Genomic DNA, 20855 nt, shown 5'->3' with positions numbered 1-20855 from the left:
CAGCACGCCAGGCTTAACTGTCCTTCACCATCTCCCGGAGCTTGCTCAAACTCATGTCCATTGAGTCGGTGATGCCATCCAACCTCTGTCTCCCCCTTCTTCTCCTGCCTTCAATCTTTCCCAGCATCAGGGTCTTTTCCAACAAGTCAGCTCTTTGCATCAGGTGGCCAAAAGTATCGGAGCTTCAACATCGGTCCTTCCAATGAATATTCAGAGTTGATTTCCTTTAGGATGGACTAGTTTGATCTCCTTGCAGTCTGTGGGACTCTCAAGAGTCTTCTGCAACACCACAGTTCAAAAGCATCAGTTCTTCAATGATCAGCTTTCTTAATAGTCCTATTCTCATATCCATACATGACTACTGGAAAAACCATAGCTTTGACTAGGTAGACCTGTGTTGGTAGAGTAATGTCTCTGCTTTTTAATATGATGTCTAGGTTTGTCACAGCTTTTCTTCCAAGGAGAAACTGTCTTTTAATTTCATGGCTGCAGTCACCATCTACAGTGATTTTGGAGCCCAAGAAAATAAAGTTTCTCACTGTTTCCATTGTTACCCCATCTGTCTGCCATGAAGTGATGGGACTGGATGCCATGATCTTAGTTTTTTGAATGCAGAGTTTTAAGCCGGCTTTTTCACTCTCCTCTTTCACTTTCACCAAGCGGCTTTTTATTTCTCTTCGCTTTCTGCCATAAGAGTGGTGTTATCTGCATATCTCAGGTTATTGATATTTCTCTAGGCAATCTTGATTCCAGCTTGTGCTTCTTCCAGCCCAGCATTTCTCATGATGTACTCTGCATATAAGTTAAATAAGCAGGGTAACAATATACAGCTTTGATGTACTCCTTTCCCAATTTGGAATCAGACTACTATTCCATGTCCAGTTCTAACTGTTCCTTTCTGACCTACAACAGATTTCTCAGGAGGCAGGTTAGGTGGTCTGGTATTCCAATCTCTTGAAGAATTTTCCACAGTTTGTTGTGATCCACACAGTCAAAGCTGTTAGCATGGTCAGTGAAGCAGAAGTAGATGTTTCTCTGGAATTCTCTTGCATTTTCTTGATCCAACAGATGTTGGCAATTTGATCTCTAGTTCCTCTACATTTTATAAATCCAGCTTGCACATCTGGAAGTTCTTGGTTCATGTACTATTGAAGCCTAGCTTGGAGGATTTTGAGCATGAACTTGCTAGCATGTGAAATGAACATAGTTGTACGGCAGCTTGAGCATTCTTTGGCATTGCCCTTCTTTGGGATTGGAATGAAAACTGACCTTTTCCAATTCTGTGGCCACTGCTGAGTTTTCCAAATTTATCGGAATATTGAGTGAGTCAAGATGGCTGAGTAGAAAGATGTGCACTCATCTTCTGTGAAAACACCAAAATCGCAACTAGCTGCTGAACAACCATCAACAGGAGAATGTTGGATCCCACCAAAAAAGATACCCCATGTCCAAGGGCAAAGGAGAAGCCCCAACAAGATGACAGGAGGGGTGAGGGGCATAATCACTTTAAAATCAAACCTCATACCTGCCAGAGATGCTTGAAGTGCAGAAATAAAACCTTGTGCACACCAAGACCCAAGGAAAGGAGCAGTGATATCCACAAGAGACTGAGCCGGACCTGTCTTTGAGTGTCTCCCATGCAGGCCAGCTCAGCACTGACCTTCAGGGACAGGCGCTCTGGCTGCAGCAGTCCTGGGAGGCACGGCGTGCTGGCCTGAGGCTTTTGGAGGAGGTCCCCATTACCCTACCATAGTTTGACCTTAGGCCAAACTACAGGGAGGGAACACAGCCCCACCCATCAGCAGAAAGTATGATTAAAGATTTACTGAACATGGCCTTGCCCACCAGAGCAAGACCCAGTTCTCCCCACAGCCAGTCTCTCCCATCAGAAAGCTTCCACAAATTTCTTATACTCATCCATCAGAGGGGAGACAGAATGAAAAACATAACCACAGGACAGTAACCAATCTGATCACATGGATCACAGCCGTGTCTAACACAATGAAACTATGAGCCAGGCCGCGCAGGGACACCCAGGACAGATGGGTCACGGTGGAGAGTTTTGACAAACCATGGTCCACTGGAGAAGGGAATGGCAAACCTCTTCCATATTCTTGCCTTGAGGACCCCATGAACAGTATGAAAAGGCAGAAAGACAGGACACTGAAAGATGAACTCTCCAGGTTGGAAGGTGCCCAATATGCTACTGGGTATCAGTGGAGAAATAACTCCAGAAGGAATGAAAAGGCTAAGCCAAAGTGGAAACAATGCCCATTGTTATTGTGTGGATGTGTCTGGTGGTGGAAGTAAAGTCCGATGCTGTAAAGAACACTATTGCCTAGGCACATCAAGTGTTAGGTCCACGAATCAAGGTACATTGAAAGTGGTCAAACAGGAGATGGCAACAGTGAACATCGACATTTTAGGAATCAGTGAACTAAAATGGACTGGTATGGGTGAATTTAATTCAGATGACCATTTTATCTACTACTGTGGGCAAGAATCCCTTAGAAGAAATGGAATAATCCTCATTGTCAACAAAGGAGTCCGAAATGCAGTACTTGGGTGCAATCTCAAAAATGAAAGAATGATCTTGGTTTGTTTCCAAGGCAAACCATTCAATATCACAGTAATTCAAGTCTATGCCCAACAACGAATGCCAAAGCAGCTGAAGTTGAACAAATCTATGAAGATCTACAAGATCTTCTAGAGCTAACACCAAAGAAAGATGTCCTTTTCATCATAGGGGCCTGGAATGCAAAAGTAGGAAGTAAAGAGATGCCTGAAGTAACAGGCAAGTTTAGCCTTGGCGTGCAAAATGAAGCAGGGAAAAGGCTAACAGAGTTTTGCCAAGAGAACACACTGGTCATAGCAAACACCCTCTTCCAACAACACAAGCGACACCTCTACACTTGAACATCACCAGATGGTCAATAGCGAGATCAGATTGATTATATTCTTTGTATGTGAAGATGGAGAAGTTCTATACAATCAGCAAAAACAAGACCAGGAGCTGACTGTGGCTCAGATCATGAACTCCTTATTGCCAAATTCAGACTTAAATTGAAGAAAGTAGGGGCAACCACTAGGCCATTCAGGTATGAACTAAATCAAATCCCTTATAATTGTACAGTGTAAGTAACAAACAGATTCAAAGGATTAGCTCTGATAGAGTGCCTGAAGAACTGTGGACATAGTTTCATAACATTGTACAGGAGGCAGTGATCAAGACCATCCCCAAGAGAAAGAAATGGAAAAGGGCAAAAGGCTGTCTGAGTAGGCTTACAGATAGCTGAGAGAAAGACCTGAAAGGCAAAGGAGAAAAGGAAAGATATACCCATGTGAATGCAGAGTTCCAAAGAATAGCAAGGAGAGATAAGAAAGCATTCCTGAGTGAACATTGCAGAGAAAGAGGAAAACAGTAGAATGGGAAAGACTAGAGATCTCTTTAAGAAAATTAGAGATACCAAGGGAACATTTCATGCAAAGATAGGCACAATAAAGGACACAAACTGTATGGACCTAACAGAAGGATAAGATATTAAGAAGAGGTGGCAAGAATACACAGAGCTAGACAAAAAAGATCTTAATGACCCAGATAATCACGATGGTGTGATCACTCACCTAGAGCCAGACATCCTGGAGTGTGAAGTCAAATGGGCCTTAGGAAGAATCAGTACAAACAAAGCTAGTGGAGCTATGGAATTCCAGCTGGACTATTTCAAATCCTAAAAGATGATGCTGTTAAAGTGCTGCACTCAGAATGCCAACAAAGTTACTATACTGCTATATTTCAAAGACTGACTTTGTGACTGGTTTCTAGCTTCCTTTTAAAATGTTAGACCAAGCATAAAGCCTAGTAAATACTATTTTGCTAGTGATAGGTACATTAGCAGCATTTCTGTTCACAATTTTTAGCACAGTTCTTCCTTTAAAATAAAGTGAGGATTATTAAGTATGAATTTCAAAAGTAGAAAGACAACCCTGTGCAAGCGAAATTCTGTGAATTTGTGAAAAATATCCTTTTTCTGAAGAATAGTGGTATGATTTTAAAAGATCAAGACAAAAGCAAATGTAACCAAATTCTTACTCAATCTCCCTAAATCTCATACCAACCAGCTTAAGCCTGTCTTCAAACAGATGAGAAAAGGCCCAGTGGTGGTGAATATACTCCCCATTCTTCAGCTCCCTTTCTCCTTTGCACATGTGCACTAATATACTGCACACCATACATTTCTTCCTCTGTGCATGTTAATTAAGTTTACATTAGAATTGCAAAAAGCAATAGATGCTGCTTTCCAGGGTTTTTGCAAACTTACGTATGAGAACTTAGGAATCCCCTCTTCCTGGAAAGGAGGGTCCAATTTTCACAGCTGCGCAGGAACTTGGACTTGCTATTAAGTTGAAAGTTTAGCTGAATCACACAGGAGCGTCAGTTCCTCCTAGCTATAGTTTTGTGACTTTCCTCTTCACTGGTCTCGCCAGAACCATCTCCTCCCTTGTCTTCTTTCTCTGAGAGATGTTTAGCTGGCATGGCTTCCATCTTACCTCCTCACACCCTCAGACCTCAGTTGCTTCTTTGTTTTAATATTCTGTCAGTGAACCTTGGAAGGCTACCTCCTTCAAGGATCAAAAACTCATCTGGAAGATTACTAGCTTGTGCTGGGCTTCAACTTGCCTTTAACCCAGGCTTGGTCTCTAAACTTAAAGACAAAAATGAAAACACAAACACGCTAACAGTAGAATGGACTATTGCGCAAATGTTTGCCTCTTCCAAAGGAGGACTTGAAAGGAAGAGAAGAAGCAGAGTCAAAAGGAGTGAGGAATGTCTAGCTTTTGATTTTGTGGCAGGAGGAATAACTTGCCCAATTTGACAGAAGTGAAACTCACCCAGCGTCCCTCACTGCCCCCACAGCGTTTTCCTGAGAGTCCATTAGCACAACGAGATCATCAGCAGAGGAGCTCAAATATTTTTGTGCCACTTTGTGCATTATTCAGTTTGTGTTATTTAATAAACCAACCTTAGAACCACAGTTTCTAATAGATTGACCAGCTCCCAAAAGAACTAAAAAGTACAAATAAGAGCTTTGAAATTACTGAAAATCAATAATTTCACAATTATTAAAAATAAATATGTCCAGTTTTTATATATTAATTATACTTCAGTAAAGCTGTGAAAAATTAATATAGAAATATTTTCTGAGGAAAGTATCAAGATGGATGATAGATATATGACATTATATGTTACAAAATTATCCCAAGTTAAACTTGAAAGGAAAAGTTTTTTCCGTTCATCTGCCCTTGTTGGCCCCTCCTAGCTCCCTTCCTTGAATTCAACACTTCTGAAACTGAATTTTAGGACTGAATGTAAATAGTCTTTGCTGGTCTTGGGAATGTGTAAAATCTTATGCAGCACTTACAGGGTTTGATTTCATTCTGGCTTCCAGGCATTGGTTTTCATTCCAATTTTGCAGTCATTTTCAACAGCAGTGATGCGCTGGACATTTGCTCTAAGAGTCAGGTGGCTGGGGTACTTGGTATGGCAGTGATTCTGACTGCCTGAGAACCAGGACACCAAGTAGCAGAGATCTGTGATTCTGTGTTTACAGAGAGCCAACCAAGAGGGTAGAAATTAAACACTTTTTATTAATGTGAGGAAAAAAACAGTTTCTTCTTTGCATTTGACTCTGCATTGGATCCAGCATTGTTTTCCAAGGCATCTTAGTGGGGAAACCTTGCATTTATAATCATTGGATACTGGCACTTTGCTTCTTTTTATTTTTGCCTTCACCATGATTGGCTGCGAGATGACTGCAAATGAGATCAAGCAGTTTTCATTAAGAGGCCATGTGTAGCAGGAATGATGTTCTTCACTCCATCCTCTAAAAGTGAAAAATACAGCATAGCATCACCATTGCTGTAGCTGCACCAGAAGCCCTCTCCTCCCAGCTCCCCCTGCCCCCCAAAAGAAAATTAGAGATAAATGAATGGCAGAATAAATAATTTATGCTAATGAAATTACTGCAATTAGTAGTTCTACAATGACCCTTTTAAAAGCCACAGCTGTTAATGTCAGGAAGTGCTGTCACTACTGACCTTATCATAAGAGAAAGTGACAAATTGAGAATGCAGGGAAGACCAGTCATCAAAGAGGTCTGTTCTGGAACGATTAGAGTTTTCTGAAAAACAGTGTGAATTACAACCAGCTGCTCCCTGGCTCTGCAAGTCTCCCATGCTGTGCCATTTTGTTAAGCCCGATAACAATAGTTATTTTGCCCCATTGAGACAAGTTGTCTCGGGCCTCTTCCAGCTCTACCGGAAACCACTTCTTCCATCTCGGATTTACAAATGAAACTGTTGTTAAAGAGAGCTGTTCATGAGCAGCCGAGGAGCCTCCTCATAAGGATCATGGTTGGGTAGAGGCCAGATTTTTTTTTTTTTTTTCCTTTGCTGCAAGGAGGTTGCACTTGGCTGGGGACATATTTATCTATTTTAGAAAGATACATGCTGGCTTTGAGTTTTGTTAAAACAAGACAGGACAGGAGTGAATTTCTGCCCATATTTATATTGCAGTCAGATTCTTTAAAAAATGAAATCCCCGCAGGGATGTAAGTTATATGGCATTACTTCCTTAGAAATTTATATTCTGAATTCACTATTTGGTGATACACGTATGTCTTACATCGAGTGGAAACAAAGACTATTCAAATTTTGTATCATTCTATATTTAACTTTTGCTTTAAAAACATTTTAGTAACTAGCACAGTGGATTTTTCATATGCAGAACAATCTGTACATATTTTAAACCCACTCAGGCATTTTCCATGAGGTTGGAAAGTGGAGTGTTTGGACTTTGCTCTGGAGGCGTTCTTCCCCAGCAAGAATCGGCCTGTCTCTCCTCGCACCCCTGGCTGTGATATTAATGGCACAGCTTTGAAACGTTTAACTGCACCACCAGCCACTTGCGCGCAATTTCCCCAAAGATGTCTGAGTGTTATTGACAACACTTTGGTAAATTATGTGTGACTTTCCTAAGAGTTGGTGTAGCTCATTTAATTCATATTAATTGATTTTTAGGCTTCCCTTGATTAATTGAACCTGGTTCATCTTGTACAGAATGCAATAAATAATCATTAAAATGAGGGAGATGTGACTCCACAAATTAAAAAGTTAACTACTTCAGAAGTCGTAGAGGACAAAACGGAAAGAATGTCTAGTGGGGAGTTCTCCAGCGACTCTTCAAAGGAGAGTTGCTCCTTTTTCGTTTGTTTTTTTCCAAATGAGAATGGGTGTATTGTTCTCCCACAAACAGTGACTTTTATACCTTACCCTCCAGGTTTTATTTCAACATAAATTCTTGTAAAACTGTGTATTTTTCAGCTTAAGCTGTGTGTTTTGTTTTGTTTTTTCCCAGTGACTGCAGAGTTGTTGGTTTTCTTTGGCTAAAGCTTAGCTTGAAAGTGACACCAAAAATACTTCCCGTGTCTCAGTTTCTCCATTTTCTCTTTCACACACTTGATAAAAATCAAGTTGTAAAAAGCAGCGCTTGTGTTGCATCTTGGCTTTTGGGTTTGGTATGTGGACCACAGGTGAATCCTTTGCCCTGCTTGGCAAGAAGAGGTGACTAAACTGAATACTTCCTTGTCATCTCTCTAAACCTGTGGATGTCTCTGAAAGACTTTAAGTTTTCCTAGATCTACTGTAAGTGGTGCTGGCTTTTAGAAAATAAATACTGTATAATGTTGCTGATTTTTCTTCTTTTTTTAAAGTTGGCATTTTTGTTTTCACTTGAGAGAATTTCACATGAATTGCAATATGTATGTTTTCAGCCCCTGGATAAAGACTCTATTAGCCTTTTCATGGCCCACGTTCACACTAGTGTACATGAAATGAGTACGAGGTATTACCAGAATGAGAAAAGACACAACTATACAACCCCAAAGAGTTTTCTGGAACAAATATCACTGTTTAAGAACCTGTTGAAAAAGAAACAAGAAGCGGTGTCCCAGAAGAAAGAGCACTTGGTGAATGGTGTCCAGAAGCTGAGAACCACAGCCTCTCAGGTATGACGAGGGTATGTTGTTACTCGGTGATACCTGTGCTCTTAACATTGAAAAATAGTTTACTTTTGAAGCAGCTTTTTAACCCATTTGTGTAAGATGCCTGGTCCTAAAATCTATAGATAATGATACAGAGAACACACAGTTCCCGCTCTCCTAAACCTGGAACGGTGTCGGCCGCTTGCGCTGTCACGGCTGGTTGGCGGGCCTGGCTCCATGCTGGGCGGCGTGGAGATGGTGAGCGGAATGAGCACAGCTGGTTTCCTGTCATCTCTCAGTGCTCTGGGCTTGTTGTCAGGTTGGTCTCAGATTCTCTACCCCGAGTGAAGGCATCATTTCTTGGCTGGTGCTATGATAAGGGTTGCTGTGACTGGGATCCCTAAGTACAGCAGTTTCCTCTGACCTAACTGTTTGATCTGCTCCTTTTAGCCACCATTTTTCTTAGATGAGAGTCTCCAGTCTTCATCCCCAGCCACACGGCCTCCACTGCCTTGAAGGGCAGCACCTCTAATCTCCCTTAGTCAATCCGAAGAGACTAGCACAGGGTGTTAGTTATCATCTGATTCCATGGTGAAAAACCCAATGTATGAAGTAGGTGTTGCTACTGTGAATTTACACATGAGGCTCAAAGAATTGAAGGCCACAGAGCCCATGAATTTGGAGTTTGAGCCCAGATCTATGTAAAGCCCATGACTCCAAGCTGCCTCTGTTCAGTTCAGTCACTCAGTCATGTCCAACTCTTTGCAACTCCATGGACTGCAGCACGCCTGGCCTCCCTGTCCGTCACAGACTCCTGGAGCCTCTCTGTAACTGGTTAAAAATTAGAATGTGCGAAGACAAATACTTTGGTGATGGGCCAGCCAGGCCCTAGAGCTAGAAGGGGAAAAATACACTTCTTACTGGTGCTCACCTCAAGGCAAGAAACTCCAGTGACCTTTACAGCGTATTTTCATTAGCTTGTATGCCCATGTGCTTTTCGAGAGACTGAGCTAGTTTTCTCCCCAAGGCTGCTGGTGGACAGTGCGTGCCTAGGCTGGCAATAAGGTAGGGCCTGGCTGGGGGAGCGTATGTTGGCGCCTTTTGCCCCTCAGACATCCTAGAGGCCAGGCACCCATGGCTTCTGTGCCCCTTCGTCTCGTGCACCAAGGAGTGGTTCTGCAGTGGCACACTGTGATCATGTCTGAACAGTGAGTAAACGGACCATGATTGGGAAAGAGAAACCGGAGTGAGGAGGTTCCCAGGACAGTGTCCAAGACTGAGCGATGCAAAGAGTGTGTATGTATGTGTGTGCACTCAGTCGTGTCCGACTTTTGTGACCCCATGGACAGTAGCTTGCCAGGCTCCTTTGTCCAAGGGATTCTCCAGGTAAGAATCCCTGGGTCTTCCCGACCCAGGGATTGAACATGGACCTCCTGCCTTAGTAGTCAGGTTCTTTACCCTCGAGCCACCTGGGACACCCAATGCAAATAATAGTTGCCAGAAAACTCCCAAAGAACGTCTTTTTATTTGTGCATCTTTCTGTCCCTTTAAACAATGTCTTTCTTTGGTCTCCCTTTTTATATACATTTTATCTTACTTTTATGCTGCCTTTCTCTTTCATTTGTCTTCCCTCTCTCCTGTCTAATTCCACCTCACTTGAATCAAGACCGTTTTCCCTAGTAAAGACTTTGCTAGGAGTCCTGTGAAGCTAAAGGTGAAGGAGATCTGGGTCCCAGAGCATTTAATGTCCCACTGAATGTTGAGGAGCCTGTTGAGTTTGCCCCAGGCAATCTAACAGTATTGGCTAAGCTGAACTTCAGTACCGCGTGGGGCTGGTGCTGCACTCCGAGAGTTTATTTCCCTAGTAACAGAGATAAAACCATGGGGAGTAGCCTCCTGGTTCTTCTCAGTGATGGCAGCATCTCATTCATAGAGAAAAAGAAAAGGAAAGAATCTGTGGTTTCCTAATAGTCATCTCAGTTGTGTGTTTATAATTTGGGGGTTGAGGAGAGGAAGAAAGAAAGGGACCAGTGATTAATGGTGACTGCCACGTTCATGACTGTGTGGAGCCCCCTTATTTCCCCTCAGCTAGAAACAACAGGCAGAAAGTCTGAGAAGAAGATACACAAGGTCTTAATGGAAGGACTATTAAAGATTCCTTTCCATCAGGTGTTTGTGTATGTCATGCTCTTAATATCAGAAGAGTGGTTTGAATATTTAATAGCACCTTAGTGTTAGTTGCTTAGTCGTATCTGACTCTTTGCAACCCCATGGACTGTAGCTTGCCAAGATCCTTTGTCCATGGAATTCTCCAGGCAAGAATACCGGAGTGGGTTGCCCTTCCCTTCTCCAGGGGATCTTCCCAACTCAGAGATGGAACCGAAGTCTCCCACATTGCAGGTGAATTCTATACACCTTAAGAGTTTGAAAAATCAATTGATTATGGAGAGGGAGCACAGTGTTCTCTGTGAATAGCTGAAAAGCCTGATAGTGTAAGATCAGGTTGTGTGCAGGGCAAGAGGTCTTCATGTGGCAGCAGCCCACAGAGCCAGACAGCCGTGCCGGCTGAAGTACGTCCAGCCCTTAGCGCTCTTCATGCATTGCGATAAAGCCCTGAGCCCCTTGATAGCCTTGTGTGCCCTCTGCAGATTTAGCACAGGTCATATGGAGAGCCCTCGTCACTTCTCTTCATCAGTAAGACCTTGCCTCCGGGGTTTGAGTGGCTTTGGACATTTCAGACCTAACCGCTTCCTTACAGACCGAAGTCAGTGCTTGAAATGATTTTCCTTAATCTCTTGGATGATGCTTTTGATTAGTGACTAGTGCCATGTGACTAGTTTCACTTGGCTAAAAAGGAGAGAGAAGCAAACGTCACTGTGTGGCATGAGCCTGAGTTCACAGAGAGGCTAAAAAATCAGTCTTAGCTTAAACTCTAATAGCACAGGTAGCGGTCACAGTATCAGCCATACCTCTAAGGCAGAGTGTAAATAACCTGTGTTGAAGCAGAGGGTGTAGGGGTCCTTGCATATAGCAGTGGAGTGTTGCTCACATGATGAAACCCCTGAAGTGTTTTTAGCAATGGAATCAAAATAAATGGGTGTGATTATTCTTTTTTATGATTAAAAAAAAAAAACAGTAATATTTATACCCCACAGGACCAGAAAAGCAGGGTGCTTATGTGACATGTGCTCAGGTGGGGATGGCTGGGGATGCTTCCTTGACTGTACAGACTGAGTTGAGAAGATAAATGTCTAGTTGGTGCTGACATAAATTAATGACATTTTCCACAAAACCATGGAAAACTTACTCTGTTGATTCCTGTGTTTTCTAAAAAAAAAAAAAAAAAAAAAATGGGGCTGCATTTTTGCACATGGAATTAAAGTCGAATCAGGAAAGAAACAGATGCAAGTTAGAAATTGTTAGGCATCCCTGAATTCACTTAAAATAATAAGCTATATCTGGTATTTGCTGCTGTTGACACAGAGTCATGACTTTTCCTTTAGGTGGGAGAGCTGAAAGCCAGACTTGCCTCTCAAGAAGCCGAGCTACAGCTGAGAAATCAGGATGCCGAAGCTCTGATCGCGAAGATCGGGCTTCAGACAGAGAAGCTGAGCAGGGAAAAGGCCATCGCCGATGCCGAGGAGCGAAAGGTCAGGCTAATTCCTCCCTTTGGAGTGCGGAGCTATATTTAGCACAAAATAAACCTTTGTAGGTGAACAGTTTTGAACAACTTCCCCTCCAGGGAGCGTAAAATCTGAAGAATTATGATGGTTACGCGTGTAACAGCGTTTCACACCATGATCACCACTTGACCTTTCTTTACATTATGCATTTTCCCACCCTTTTAGCTCTTTTAATGACACAAAAGAACAATAAATACTGAGCTCATTCAAGCATATAATGGATGTGGATTTTGAGCATCAGGCCTATTTGTAATACAGTAAAGGTCATGAAGTCACCGCAGAGGTTTCCAAAGGTTTTCAGTTTTTAGGCAAATTGAACAACTCAATTGTTAACAAAGCCCATTCCGTCACTCTGCAAGATGGTTTTCGAATTTTGCATTTTAATAATACAACTTAAGGTTATTATTATATCCCAAGCTAAATTTGTCCTTTTTGAGTCCATGGAGGCCATGGCATTCTGAATTATGTTTTATTGTTGGAAACAATTACTTTTAAGATTATATAGATTGGCTTTCTTTGTACTTAGGTTTCCAGTAATTCTGAAATAAATATATCTTACTTTGTCATCTTTTCTTACTGAAACTTCAGCAGCAAGTAGAAGGTATTTCATTTTTTTATATCTCACATCCCAAGAGAAACAGAATGATTACTAAATGTTTAGTAAATAGCAAACAGAATAATTAGCAATTAGTAAAAAGCAAACAGAATGATTAGTAAATATCTTTTAAAAGCTGAATGAATGTATATGTATACAAGTTCTATTTTAAACAAAAGATTATAATCAAGACTTTCTGACTCTTTGTGACCCCATGGACTATGTATGGACCTTTCTGATTCTTTGCAACCCCAGGGACTATATAGACTATAGAATTCTCCAGGCCGGAATACTGGAGTGGGTAGCCTTTCCCTTCTCCAGGGTATCTACTCAACCCAGGCATCGAACCCAGGTCTCCCATGTTGTAGGCGGATTCTTTACCAGCTGAGCCACCAGGGAACCCCAAGAAAACTGGAGTGGGTAACCTATCCCTTCTCCAGTAAATCTTCCTGACCCAGGAATCAAATCAGGATCTCCTGCTTTGCAGGAGGATTCTTTACCAGCTGAGCTACCAGGGAAGCCCTATAATCAAGGCTTAGTTAATACAAAATATGAATTATGAATACTCATAGAGCCAGTGATTCTGTCGCCATTATGCTATTATTCTGCGTTAATGATAGCAGAAAATATTTGAGTTTTTCCAGTGATGTTACCATTCATTCATAGACAGATGAATTGTTTTCCTTTTGTTCTAATGTGCATTCAGCATGTCTGCCTTTAACTTGCACACTAAAGACTTGAAAAGTGTATAGAAAATCAAAACATTAAATTTTTTTTTTAAACTTATTTTTGAAGTTAAAGATAAGGCATGTTTGGCACAGCCAATAAGCATATAATTCCTAATTCTGGTAATAAATATTTCCATTGAGTTTCAGATAAGTGGAGGATATCTTTAAAGGTATATTTTTATATTTAAAGTAACTGGGTATCACACATGGTGTGATGATCATAAGCTAATTTCACCCAGGGGATATTTTTCAGACATTAGCAAATATGTGATGTTCCGATAGTTACTATTTCATAACTCATGCCCCCCTCCAGGAGGTTTTGCAGACCCAGGTATCAAACCCGCCTCGCTTATGTCTCCTGCATTGGTGGGCATGTTCTTTGCCACTAGTACCACCTGGGAAGCCAAAATCCATTTTTACAGATCTTAAATTATACCAAGTACTGTGGACGTCTTTTTACATTTCTGTACGTGAATTTTTAAGGCAAAATTGTCCTCACAAAGAGGGGGAAATGTTTTAGCAAATTAGAATTCATCTGACAGGTTGTTTCATGAAATTCTTCAGACATGGAAAAGATGCATGCTATTATTTTAATATCTAATCCATACCAAAAGATAAGAATAAAATATTTTCATATTATTCATGAGGCTCAATTTAATTATAAATAACAAATATTGTCTGAGCACCATTTTTTTTTTTTTTTTGGCCTGGCACTTTTCTAGGCTCTTAAAGATATATAATAGGCAAGGTGCCTACATGTTGCTTACATTGTAATGGGAAAGATAGGAGATGAGTGACAATGTTGATAGACAAGATATTTTATGTTAATGATAGGGCTATGATGAAAATCAAATAGATGCAATAGTGGAAAAAACTCTTTTAAATTGGTTATGGAAGAAAGTTCTATTTGTAATGAAATTATGTAGAGTCAAGGTATTAATCAGATATATGCCATGAGCTCACATTGGTCATATGCACAACAACATACTAATTCTATGTGGTTCTTATAAAGAGGTATATATGGACTCTGATTCTATGAAATTGAAGTCTCAAGGTTTAATACATAAGAAATACTTTAAAAGTAACAAAAGTGCATTGCAACATTTAATATGGCTTAACAAATATTGGAGTTGGGAGACTGTCTTCCTGTACATCTTGACAATCCATATAGAGAAGCCAGTTGAAATTGTTGCTTCAAATGTGTGAGATCATCAAGGATTATTCAAATCACAGGTGTTGCTAACAGTGACTTCAAGTAACAGAAGCACCATTAAGCTTCTGACAATTAGATCTTCCATCTTTGATGTATCAGCTCCAGGTTCTAAGAATCCTCTGATCCCTTTCAAATTGCCCTCTTTGTTGAGTGTAAATGAGTGAAAATACTTTCCATATTGCAGAGCTGATATAATCTCTTGAAAAGGTAAACATTCTCCCTCATTTTGAGTGGTCTTCAGGTTTTTAATGTCTGTTTTCTAAAGATGGATGGGATTGAATTTTGGAGGACCATCAGGAATTTCTTATAGTCTGAAGGTAAGTGAGAGTCATATATTTGTTAACTGGAGCTGCCATAACAAAATATCACAGACTAGGAGGCTTATGCAGTGTTGTTCAGTTGCTCAGTCATGTCAGACTCTCTGTGACCCATGATATGCAGCACGCCAGTCTTCCCTTTCACCATCACCATCTCCCAGAGCTTGCTCAAACTCATGTCTGTTGAGTCGGTGATGCCATCCAACCATCTTGTCCTCTCTCATCCCCTTCTCCTGCCTTCAGTCTTTCCCAGCTTCAGGGTCTTTTCCAATGATTCTGCTCTTTGCATCAGGTGGCCACAGTGTTGAAGCTTCAACTTCAGCATCAGCCCTTCCAATGAATATTCAGGGTTGATTTCCTTTAGGATTGGCTGGTTTGATCTCCTTGCAGTCCAAGGGGCTCTCAGGAATCTTCTCCAACACCAATGTTCAAAAGCATCAATTCTTCAACACTCAACCTTCTTTATGGTCCAACTCTCACATCTATATATGACCACTGGAAAAACCATAGCTTTGACTAGATGGACCTTTGTTGGCAAAGTAATGTCTCTGCTTTTTAATACACTGTCTAGGTTTGTCATAGTTTTTCTTTCAAGGAACAAGTGTCTTTTAATTCCATGGCTGCAGTCACTGTACACAGTGATTTTGGAGCCCAAGAAAATAAAGTCTCTCACTGTTTCCATTGTTTCCCCATCTATTTGCCATGAAGTGATGGCACTGGATCCCATGATCTTAGTTTTCTGAGTGTTGAGTTTTAAGCCAACTTTTTCACTCTCCTCTTTCACCTTCTCAGGAGGCTCTTTAGTTCCTCTTCACTTTCTGCCAAAAGGATAGTGTCATCAGCATATCTGAGGTTATTGATATTTTCCCAGCAATCTTGATTCCAGCTTGTGCTTCATCTAGCCCAGCATTTTGCATAATGTACTCTGCATTTAAGTTAAATAAGCAGGGTGACAATATACAGCCTTGACGTACTCCTTTCCCAATTTTGAACCAGTCTGTTTTTACATGTCCTTTTCTACCTATTGCTTAGAACTGGCTTAAACAGTAGAGATTTATTTTCTCAGAGTTCTGGAGTCTGGAAGTCCAAGGTCAAGTTGTTGGCGGGTTTGGTTTCTCCCGAGACCTCTCTCCACTGGGTTTGCAGATGGCCGCCTTCTCACTTGTCCTCACGTGTTTTTCCTCAGTTCCCATACCCTTGCTCACTCGTGTGTGACTAGATTTCCTCCTCTTACAAAGACACTAGTCAGATTGGATTAAGCCTCGCCCTCACAGGCTTAGTTTAATTTAACCATTTTTAAAGTCCCGCTCTGTAACGCAGTGACATTCAGAGGTCCTGGGTTTAAGGCTTCAACCTGAGAATTTTGAATGGACACAGTTCAGCCCATAACAAGCAATTATTGTGACTTTATCCTCTCGTTGTGATCACCACTGTTTCATGAGCCATCTGCAAGGAGCTTTTGACAAGTAGAGGGCAGGAGGAGTCTGGTGTTCCCATGAATGGGGCTGTCTTCAAATATGTTTTAATAGACGTTGGTAAAGAGAAAGCACACACTCTAAGCTTCCCTGCAGCTCTTCCACCTTCCCCAGGTTTGGCCTCATTAACCGGTCCCCAGGAGCCTTGTGGGAGGGAGGCAGAGAGAAAGTGCACAGTCAGACTTACCAAGTCACCATGATACACAGCAGTTTCACACCTCCAGTAAGGCTGCACTTAGGGTGAGAGGGATTGGGAATGAGAAGTAAGTTGACCGACCTGGAGTATTTTTTTCATTTGCATTTGTGGGGTTTAGTTGTTAAATGTTCTAAATTGCCTGTTTATCAAATTACCCAAAGGGATAATACTCCATTAATAGTAAAGGAAGAGAGAGTAGTATGTATGACGCTAGTCTTGTTGAAATAGCATTTAGGAGAAATACTCCCTAGGGTTTCATCTAAGTATTAAAAATCTATGATCCCACATCCAGTTTAAAAAGATACTATTATAAATGGTCACAAGGAGCATGTATAGATTCATTATATCCTTAAGGAAAGTAAATAAACCTGATGTAATAACTCACTCAAATACAGCCTCTGTTTTTTCTATAGCAGTATTCTCTAACACATTGAAAATGTAGTATGCTTGGAGTTTTCATGGTCATTCCTGGAAGGATTGTGGTTTGGGAGCAGTTCTCAGTAAGCATGCAGAGTTTCTCTACAAATGTTAACAGTAACCATACGTATTGGCCGGAGGTCACATATCTAGCCTGAACCAGTTATGTTCATAAGAGGTGCAGTACACAGCAAAATAATCAGGAGAAGGGTAATTATTGCTAATAAAGCTGTGGTAGACAAAGTAATTTGTTGTGAGCAGTGTTTAATTTTATGGTGTAGATGAACCTGTTCGTTCCAAACACATCTGAAGAAATGCACTTTTGTTCACACGTGATGATTCACAGTCCCCATTACCACAGCAACCATCCCCCATGGTGACTGGATCCTGGTGCCTGGCAGCCACAGCTTTAAAACTCCACATTTCTGCTGAGGACAAGAATTTTACTCTTCCTAGACATTCAAGTTCTGAGTTCTAAAGGGAGAAGGATCAAAACTCCTAAAGTCCTCATTTTGACCTTGTTCAGGTTTACCAACTTGGCTTCCCTATATCCATATTATTAGGTTGGTGCAAATGTAATTTTGGTTTCAGACTGTGAATTTTAAATCATTGTAGCTAGGCTCAAATACAGCTTTATTAGTCAAAATAAGAACCATTACAGTCACATTTTTGCCAGTGAAAAATAAGTTTGTTTATTCCTATAGCATAAAAATCCATGCTTCAGGATTCAACAAACTCTTGGAAAGCATTTTTGGCCTCTTGCTGGTTGTGGAAGAGTTTTCCCTACAAAAAGTTGTTGAGATAACTTGAAGAAGTGGTAGTCGGTTAGCGAGAGGTCAGGTGACTATGGCAGATGAAGCAAAACTTGATAGCCCAATTCATTCAACTTTGGAACGTTGGCTGTGTGATGTGGTCGGGCGTTGATGTGGAGAAGAACTGGGCCCTCCCTGTTGACCAGCGCCAGGTGCAGGCATTGCAGCTTTGGGTGCATCTCATCAGTTTGCTGAGCATACTTCTCAGTGTAATGGTTTCACCGGCATTCAGAAAGCTGTAGTGGATCAGACGGGCAGTAGACAATCTAACAGTGATCATGGCCTTTTTTTGGTGCCAGTTTGGCTTTGGGAAACGCTTTGGAACTTCTTCTCAGTCCAACCATTGAACTGGTCATCACTGGTTGTCATAAAATCCACTCTTCATTGCGTGTCACAATCCAATAGACAGATGCTTCATTGTTGTTGTGTAGAATAAGAGAAGATGACACTTCAAAAAACTGATGATTTTTTTTTTTCAGTCAGCTCATGAGGCACTCACTTATCGATCTTTTTCACCTTTCCAATTTACTTCAAATGCTGAGTGACCTTAAAATGGTTGACATTGAGTTCTTCAGCAACTTCTTGTATAGTTGTAAGAGGTTAAGCTTCAGTGATCCTTTCAGTTGGTAATTGTCAACTTCCAATGGCCAGCCACTGCACTCTTCATCTTCCAGACTCTCATATCCTTTGCAAAATTTCTTGAACAACCAATGCACTGTATATTTGTTAGCAGTTCCTGGCCAAATGCATTGTTGATGTTGCCAGTTGTCTCCACTGCTTTACGACTCATTTTGAACTCAAATAAGAAAATCGCTCAAACTTGCTTTTTGTGTAACATCATTTCCCTAGTCTAAAATAAATATAAACAGCAAGTAATAAGTCATTAGCCAAAAAGCAAAGTGAAAAATTCACATTAAAATGATATATAACATAAGAATGTTTTTTATACCAAATGGCAAATTTCAACAATGTAAAAACCACAATTACTTTTGCACCAACCTAGTATATAGTCTTCATAAAAATTCTTTGTACTGATAAACATGCACAGAGTAGGGGAGAAAAAAAAACATGCATAGCGTAGAATAATATCTTTTAGTCAGTTGAGCAAAACAGCTTCACATTCATTCTTTTTTTTCAATTTCATTTATTTACTTTTGCTTTTTTGCTGTGTTGGGTCTGTCTTGCTGTGCTCTGGCTTCCCCTAGTTTGGCTAGCAGGGGCTATTCTCTAGTTGCAGCGCATGGGCTTCTCGTTGCAGTGGCTTGTCTTGTTGCAGAGCACAGGCTCTAGGCTTGTGGACTTCAGTAGTTGTGGCTCATGGGCTTAGTTGCCTTGCAGCATGTGGGATCTTCCTGGATCAGGGATCGAACCCGTATGCCCTGCACTGGCAGGCAGATTCTTAACCACTGGACCACCAGGGAAGCCCCTTTACATTTATTCTTGAAGAATAGTTAACATGGCTTTTAGATAATGTAAGTATAAGTAATTAGATAATGTAGGTAAGGTAAAGATAAGCAAAAATTAAGAGAATTTTGGCAAAGGTATTTTGTGATCTAGTTTACTGAGTCAGCTTAGATTTTCACTTGTCCAGGACTTGCTGAAAAAGAAAACTGAAAAACAAAGGAATTGCTTAAAATTGCATTTATTATTAATGGCACCTTAAAACAATCAAAGCCCTGCTTGGAGCATTTTGATATTTGAGTCCATTTGTGTTGAGATTGTGTTGTATGTTTTGTGCATATGCAAAGCTTTGTGTATACCATATGCCTGAAGAGAAATTAGTCTTTATGACAAAATCCTCATCTGTTCAAAATATAGGCAAATTATTCAACAGTGTCTCTGAGGCAGCTTGCATTTTCCAAGAGAGAGATCTGAGACGATAATAGGTTTGTGTGCTTTTCCTCTTTGATTAGGTGACGGCCATTCAGACTGAAGTGTCCCAGAAACAGAGGGAGTGTGAGGCAGACTTACTGAAAGCTGAGCCCGCGCTGGTGGCCGCGACAGCTGCCCTCAATACACTCAACAGGGTAAGAATGATTCCTGGGCTCAGGGTTTCCTCAGAATATTTGAAGGTTATTAGAGTTTGAATAACTGAATTGATAGTGAAATCCATGCAATCAAAAAAAAAGAAGGTCCCATAAAATGTTACAGTTGAAACAACTATTTAAGGACATCACTGAGGTCATCATTATAGTTGAGCTGCCTTTCCCATCCCAAAGTCTGTCCTCCTTGGCCTCAACACGTAGTCTCCTTTTGAATACTTCCAATGCCATGCAGTTTATGCTCTCATAAAAGGCAACTCTATTGTTAGCACTTCAAAAGAGTGCCCAAATCCAGTGGTTCATATTATGTGTTGCTTTAAAAACCAAGTGGAAGATTCTTTATTTCCTCTGTTGCTTTAAGAAGTAAGTGGGGGATTCTTTATATCCTCTGGATATTTCCTTTTATGAATATCTTATAAAAAAGTAGTATTAATGAGAGACCCTCAGGTAAAGTAGAAAAACCTGGAAGCAAAGATACCTAGTTTTGACCCACACCATTTTTCCTAGCTTCACGTTATTAGCAAAATCTCATTGAGCATTCAAATTCCCATAAGAGGAAATAAACTGTGGTGATCAGAAGGACTGTGTAAAGAGAGGTGGAATTATGGGCAATGTTATTTTAAAAACTGGCAGCTGGTCTTGCCTTTCAGTTCTGCTAGGCCTCTGGGGAGATTCCCAGGGCATTACTAGGCCTGAAGGTCTTGGATTCACTTTCAAAGAGGGAAGGATCCAGACTTCCACTGCTCTTCAAAAAAATATTCCATTCGTTTCTCTCAGTATTCTTTTGAAGAAAATAATTTTGACTGTGAACAGAGTTATTATCTTCATGGATGTTCCTTTTAGCATTACCATAAAGTTGAACACTTTAAAAGAACATAAGTATACTGTGATGGAAGATTGATTATTCTGCATTCAAATAACCTGCTACCATTAAAATGATAATTGTTAAACCTAGCTAGCAATGTGAAAAAATGTTCATGATCTATTAAATGAAAAAGGCATAGTATAAAATAGCATATGTTATGACAGTTTTTAATAAGAACATGCTTATACATAGGAAAAGTTGGAAAAAAGATAAAAGTAATTATCTCTGAGTAATGAAATTTTATACTTTCCTCTTTCTGAGCTCTAGAATGTTTATTTTGTTCTTTGTGCTTTATATTGGCAGATTTTTCTCTGAATGTATCATTATTTACTCAGTCAAAATAAATTAATATCACTTAAATATAAAGCTCAATATATTTATAAATGATGAAAGGATTTTGGTTACTTAGCTCTCAGTTAGCATTCAGTTCAGTTCAGTTCCTCAGTCACATCTGACTCTTTGCAACCCCATGA

At 40.6% G+C, this 20855-nt stretch overlaps 1 protein-coding gene across 1 annotated transcript in view; it reads left to right on the top strand.

Annotated features, from left to right (window-relative positions):
* DNAH11 (dynein axonemal heavy chain 11) overlaps nt 1-20855 on the top strand; it is a 344761-nt gene that overhangs the window by 201511 nt on the left and 122395 nt on the right. The window contains exons 56-58 of the mRNA XM_070470248.1: nt 7830-8063; nt 11543-11689; nt 19389-19502. Of these exons, the coding sequence (XP_070326349.1) occupies nt 7830-8063; nt 11543-11689; nt 19389-19502 (495 nt within the window). The remainder of the gene's footprint in view (nt 1-7829; nt 8064-11542; nt 11690-19388; nt 19503-20855) is intronic.

Source organism: Odocoileus virginianus, chromosome 1 (genome assembly GCF_023699985.2).
Source record: "Odocoileus virginianus isolate 20LAN1187 ecotype Illinois chromosome 1, Ovbor_1.2, whole genome shotgun sequence".
NCBI lineage: Eukaryota > Metazoa > Chordata > Mammalia > Artiodactyla > Cervidae > Odocoileus > Odocoileus virginianus.
The sequence above is the reverse complement of the archived record's forward strand: the minus strand, read 5'-3'. Positions and strand labels throughout refer to the sequence as shown.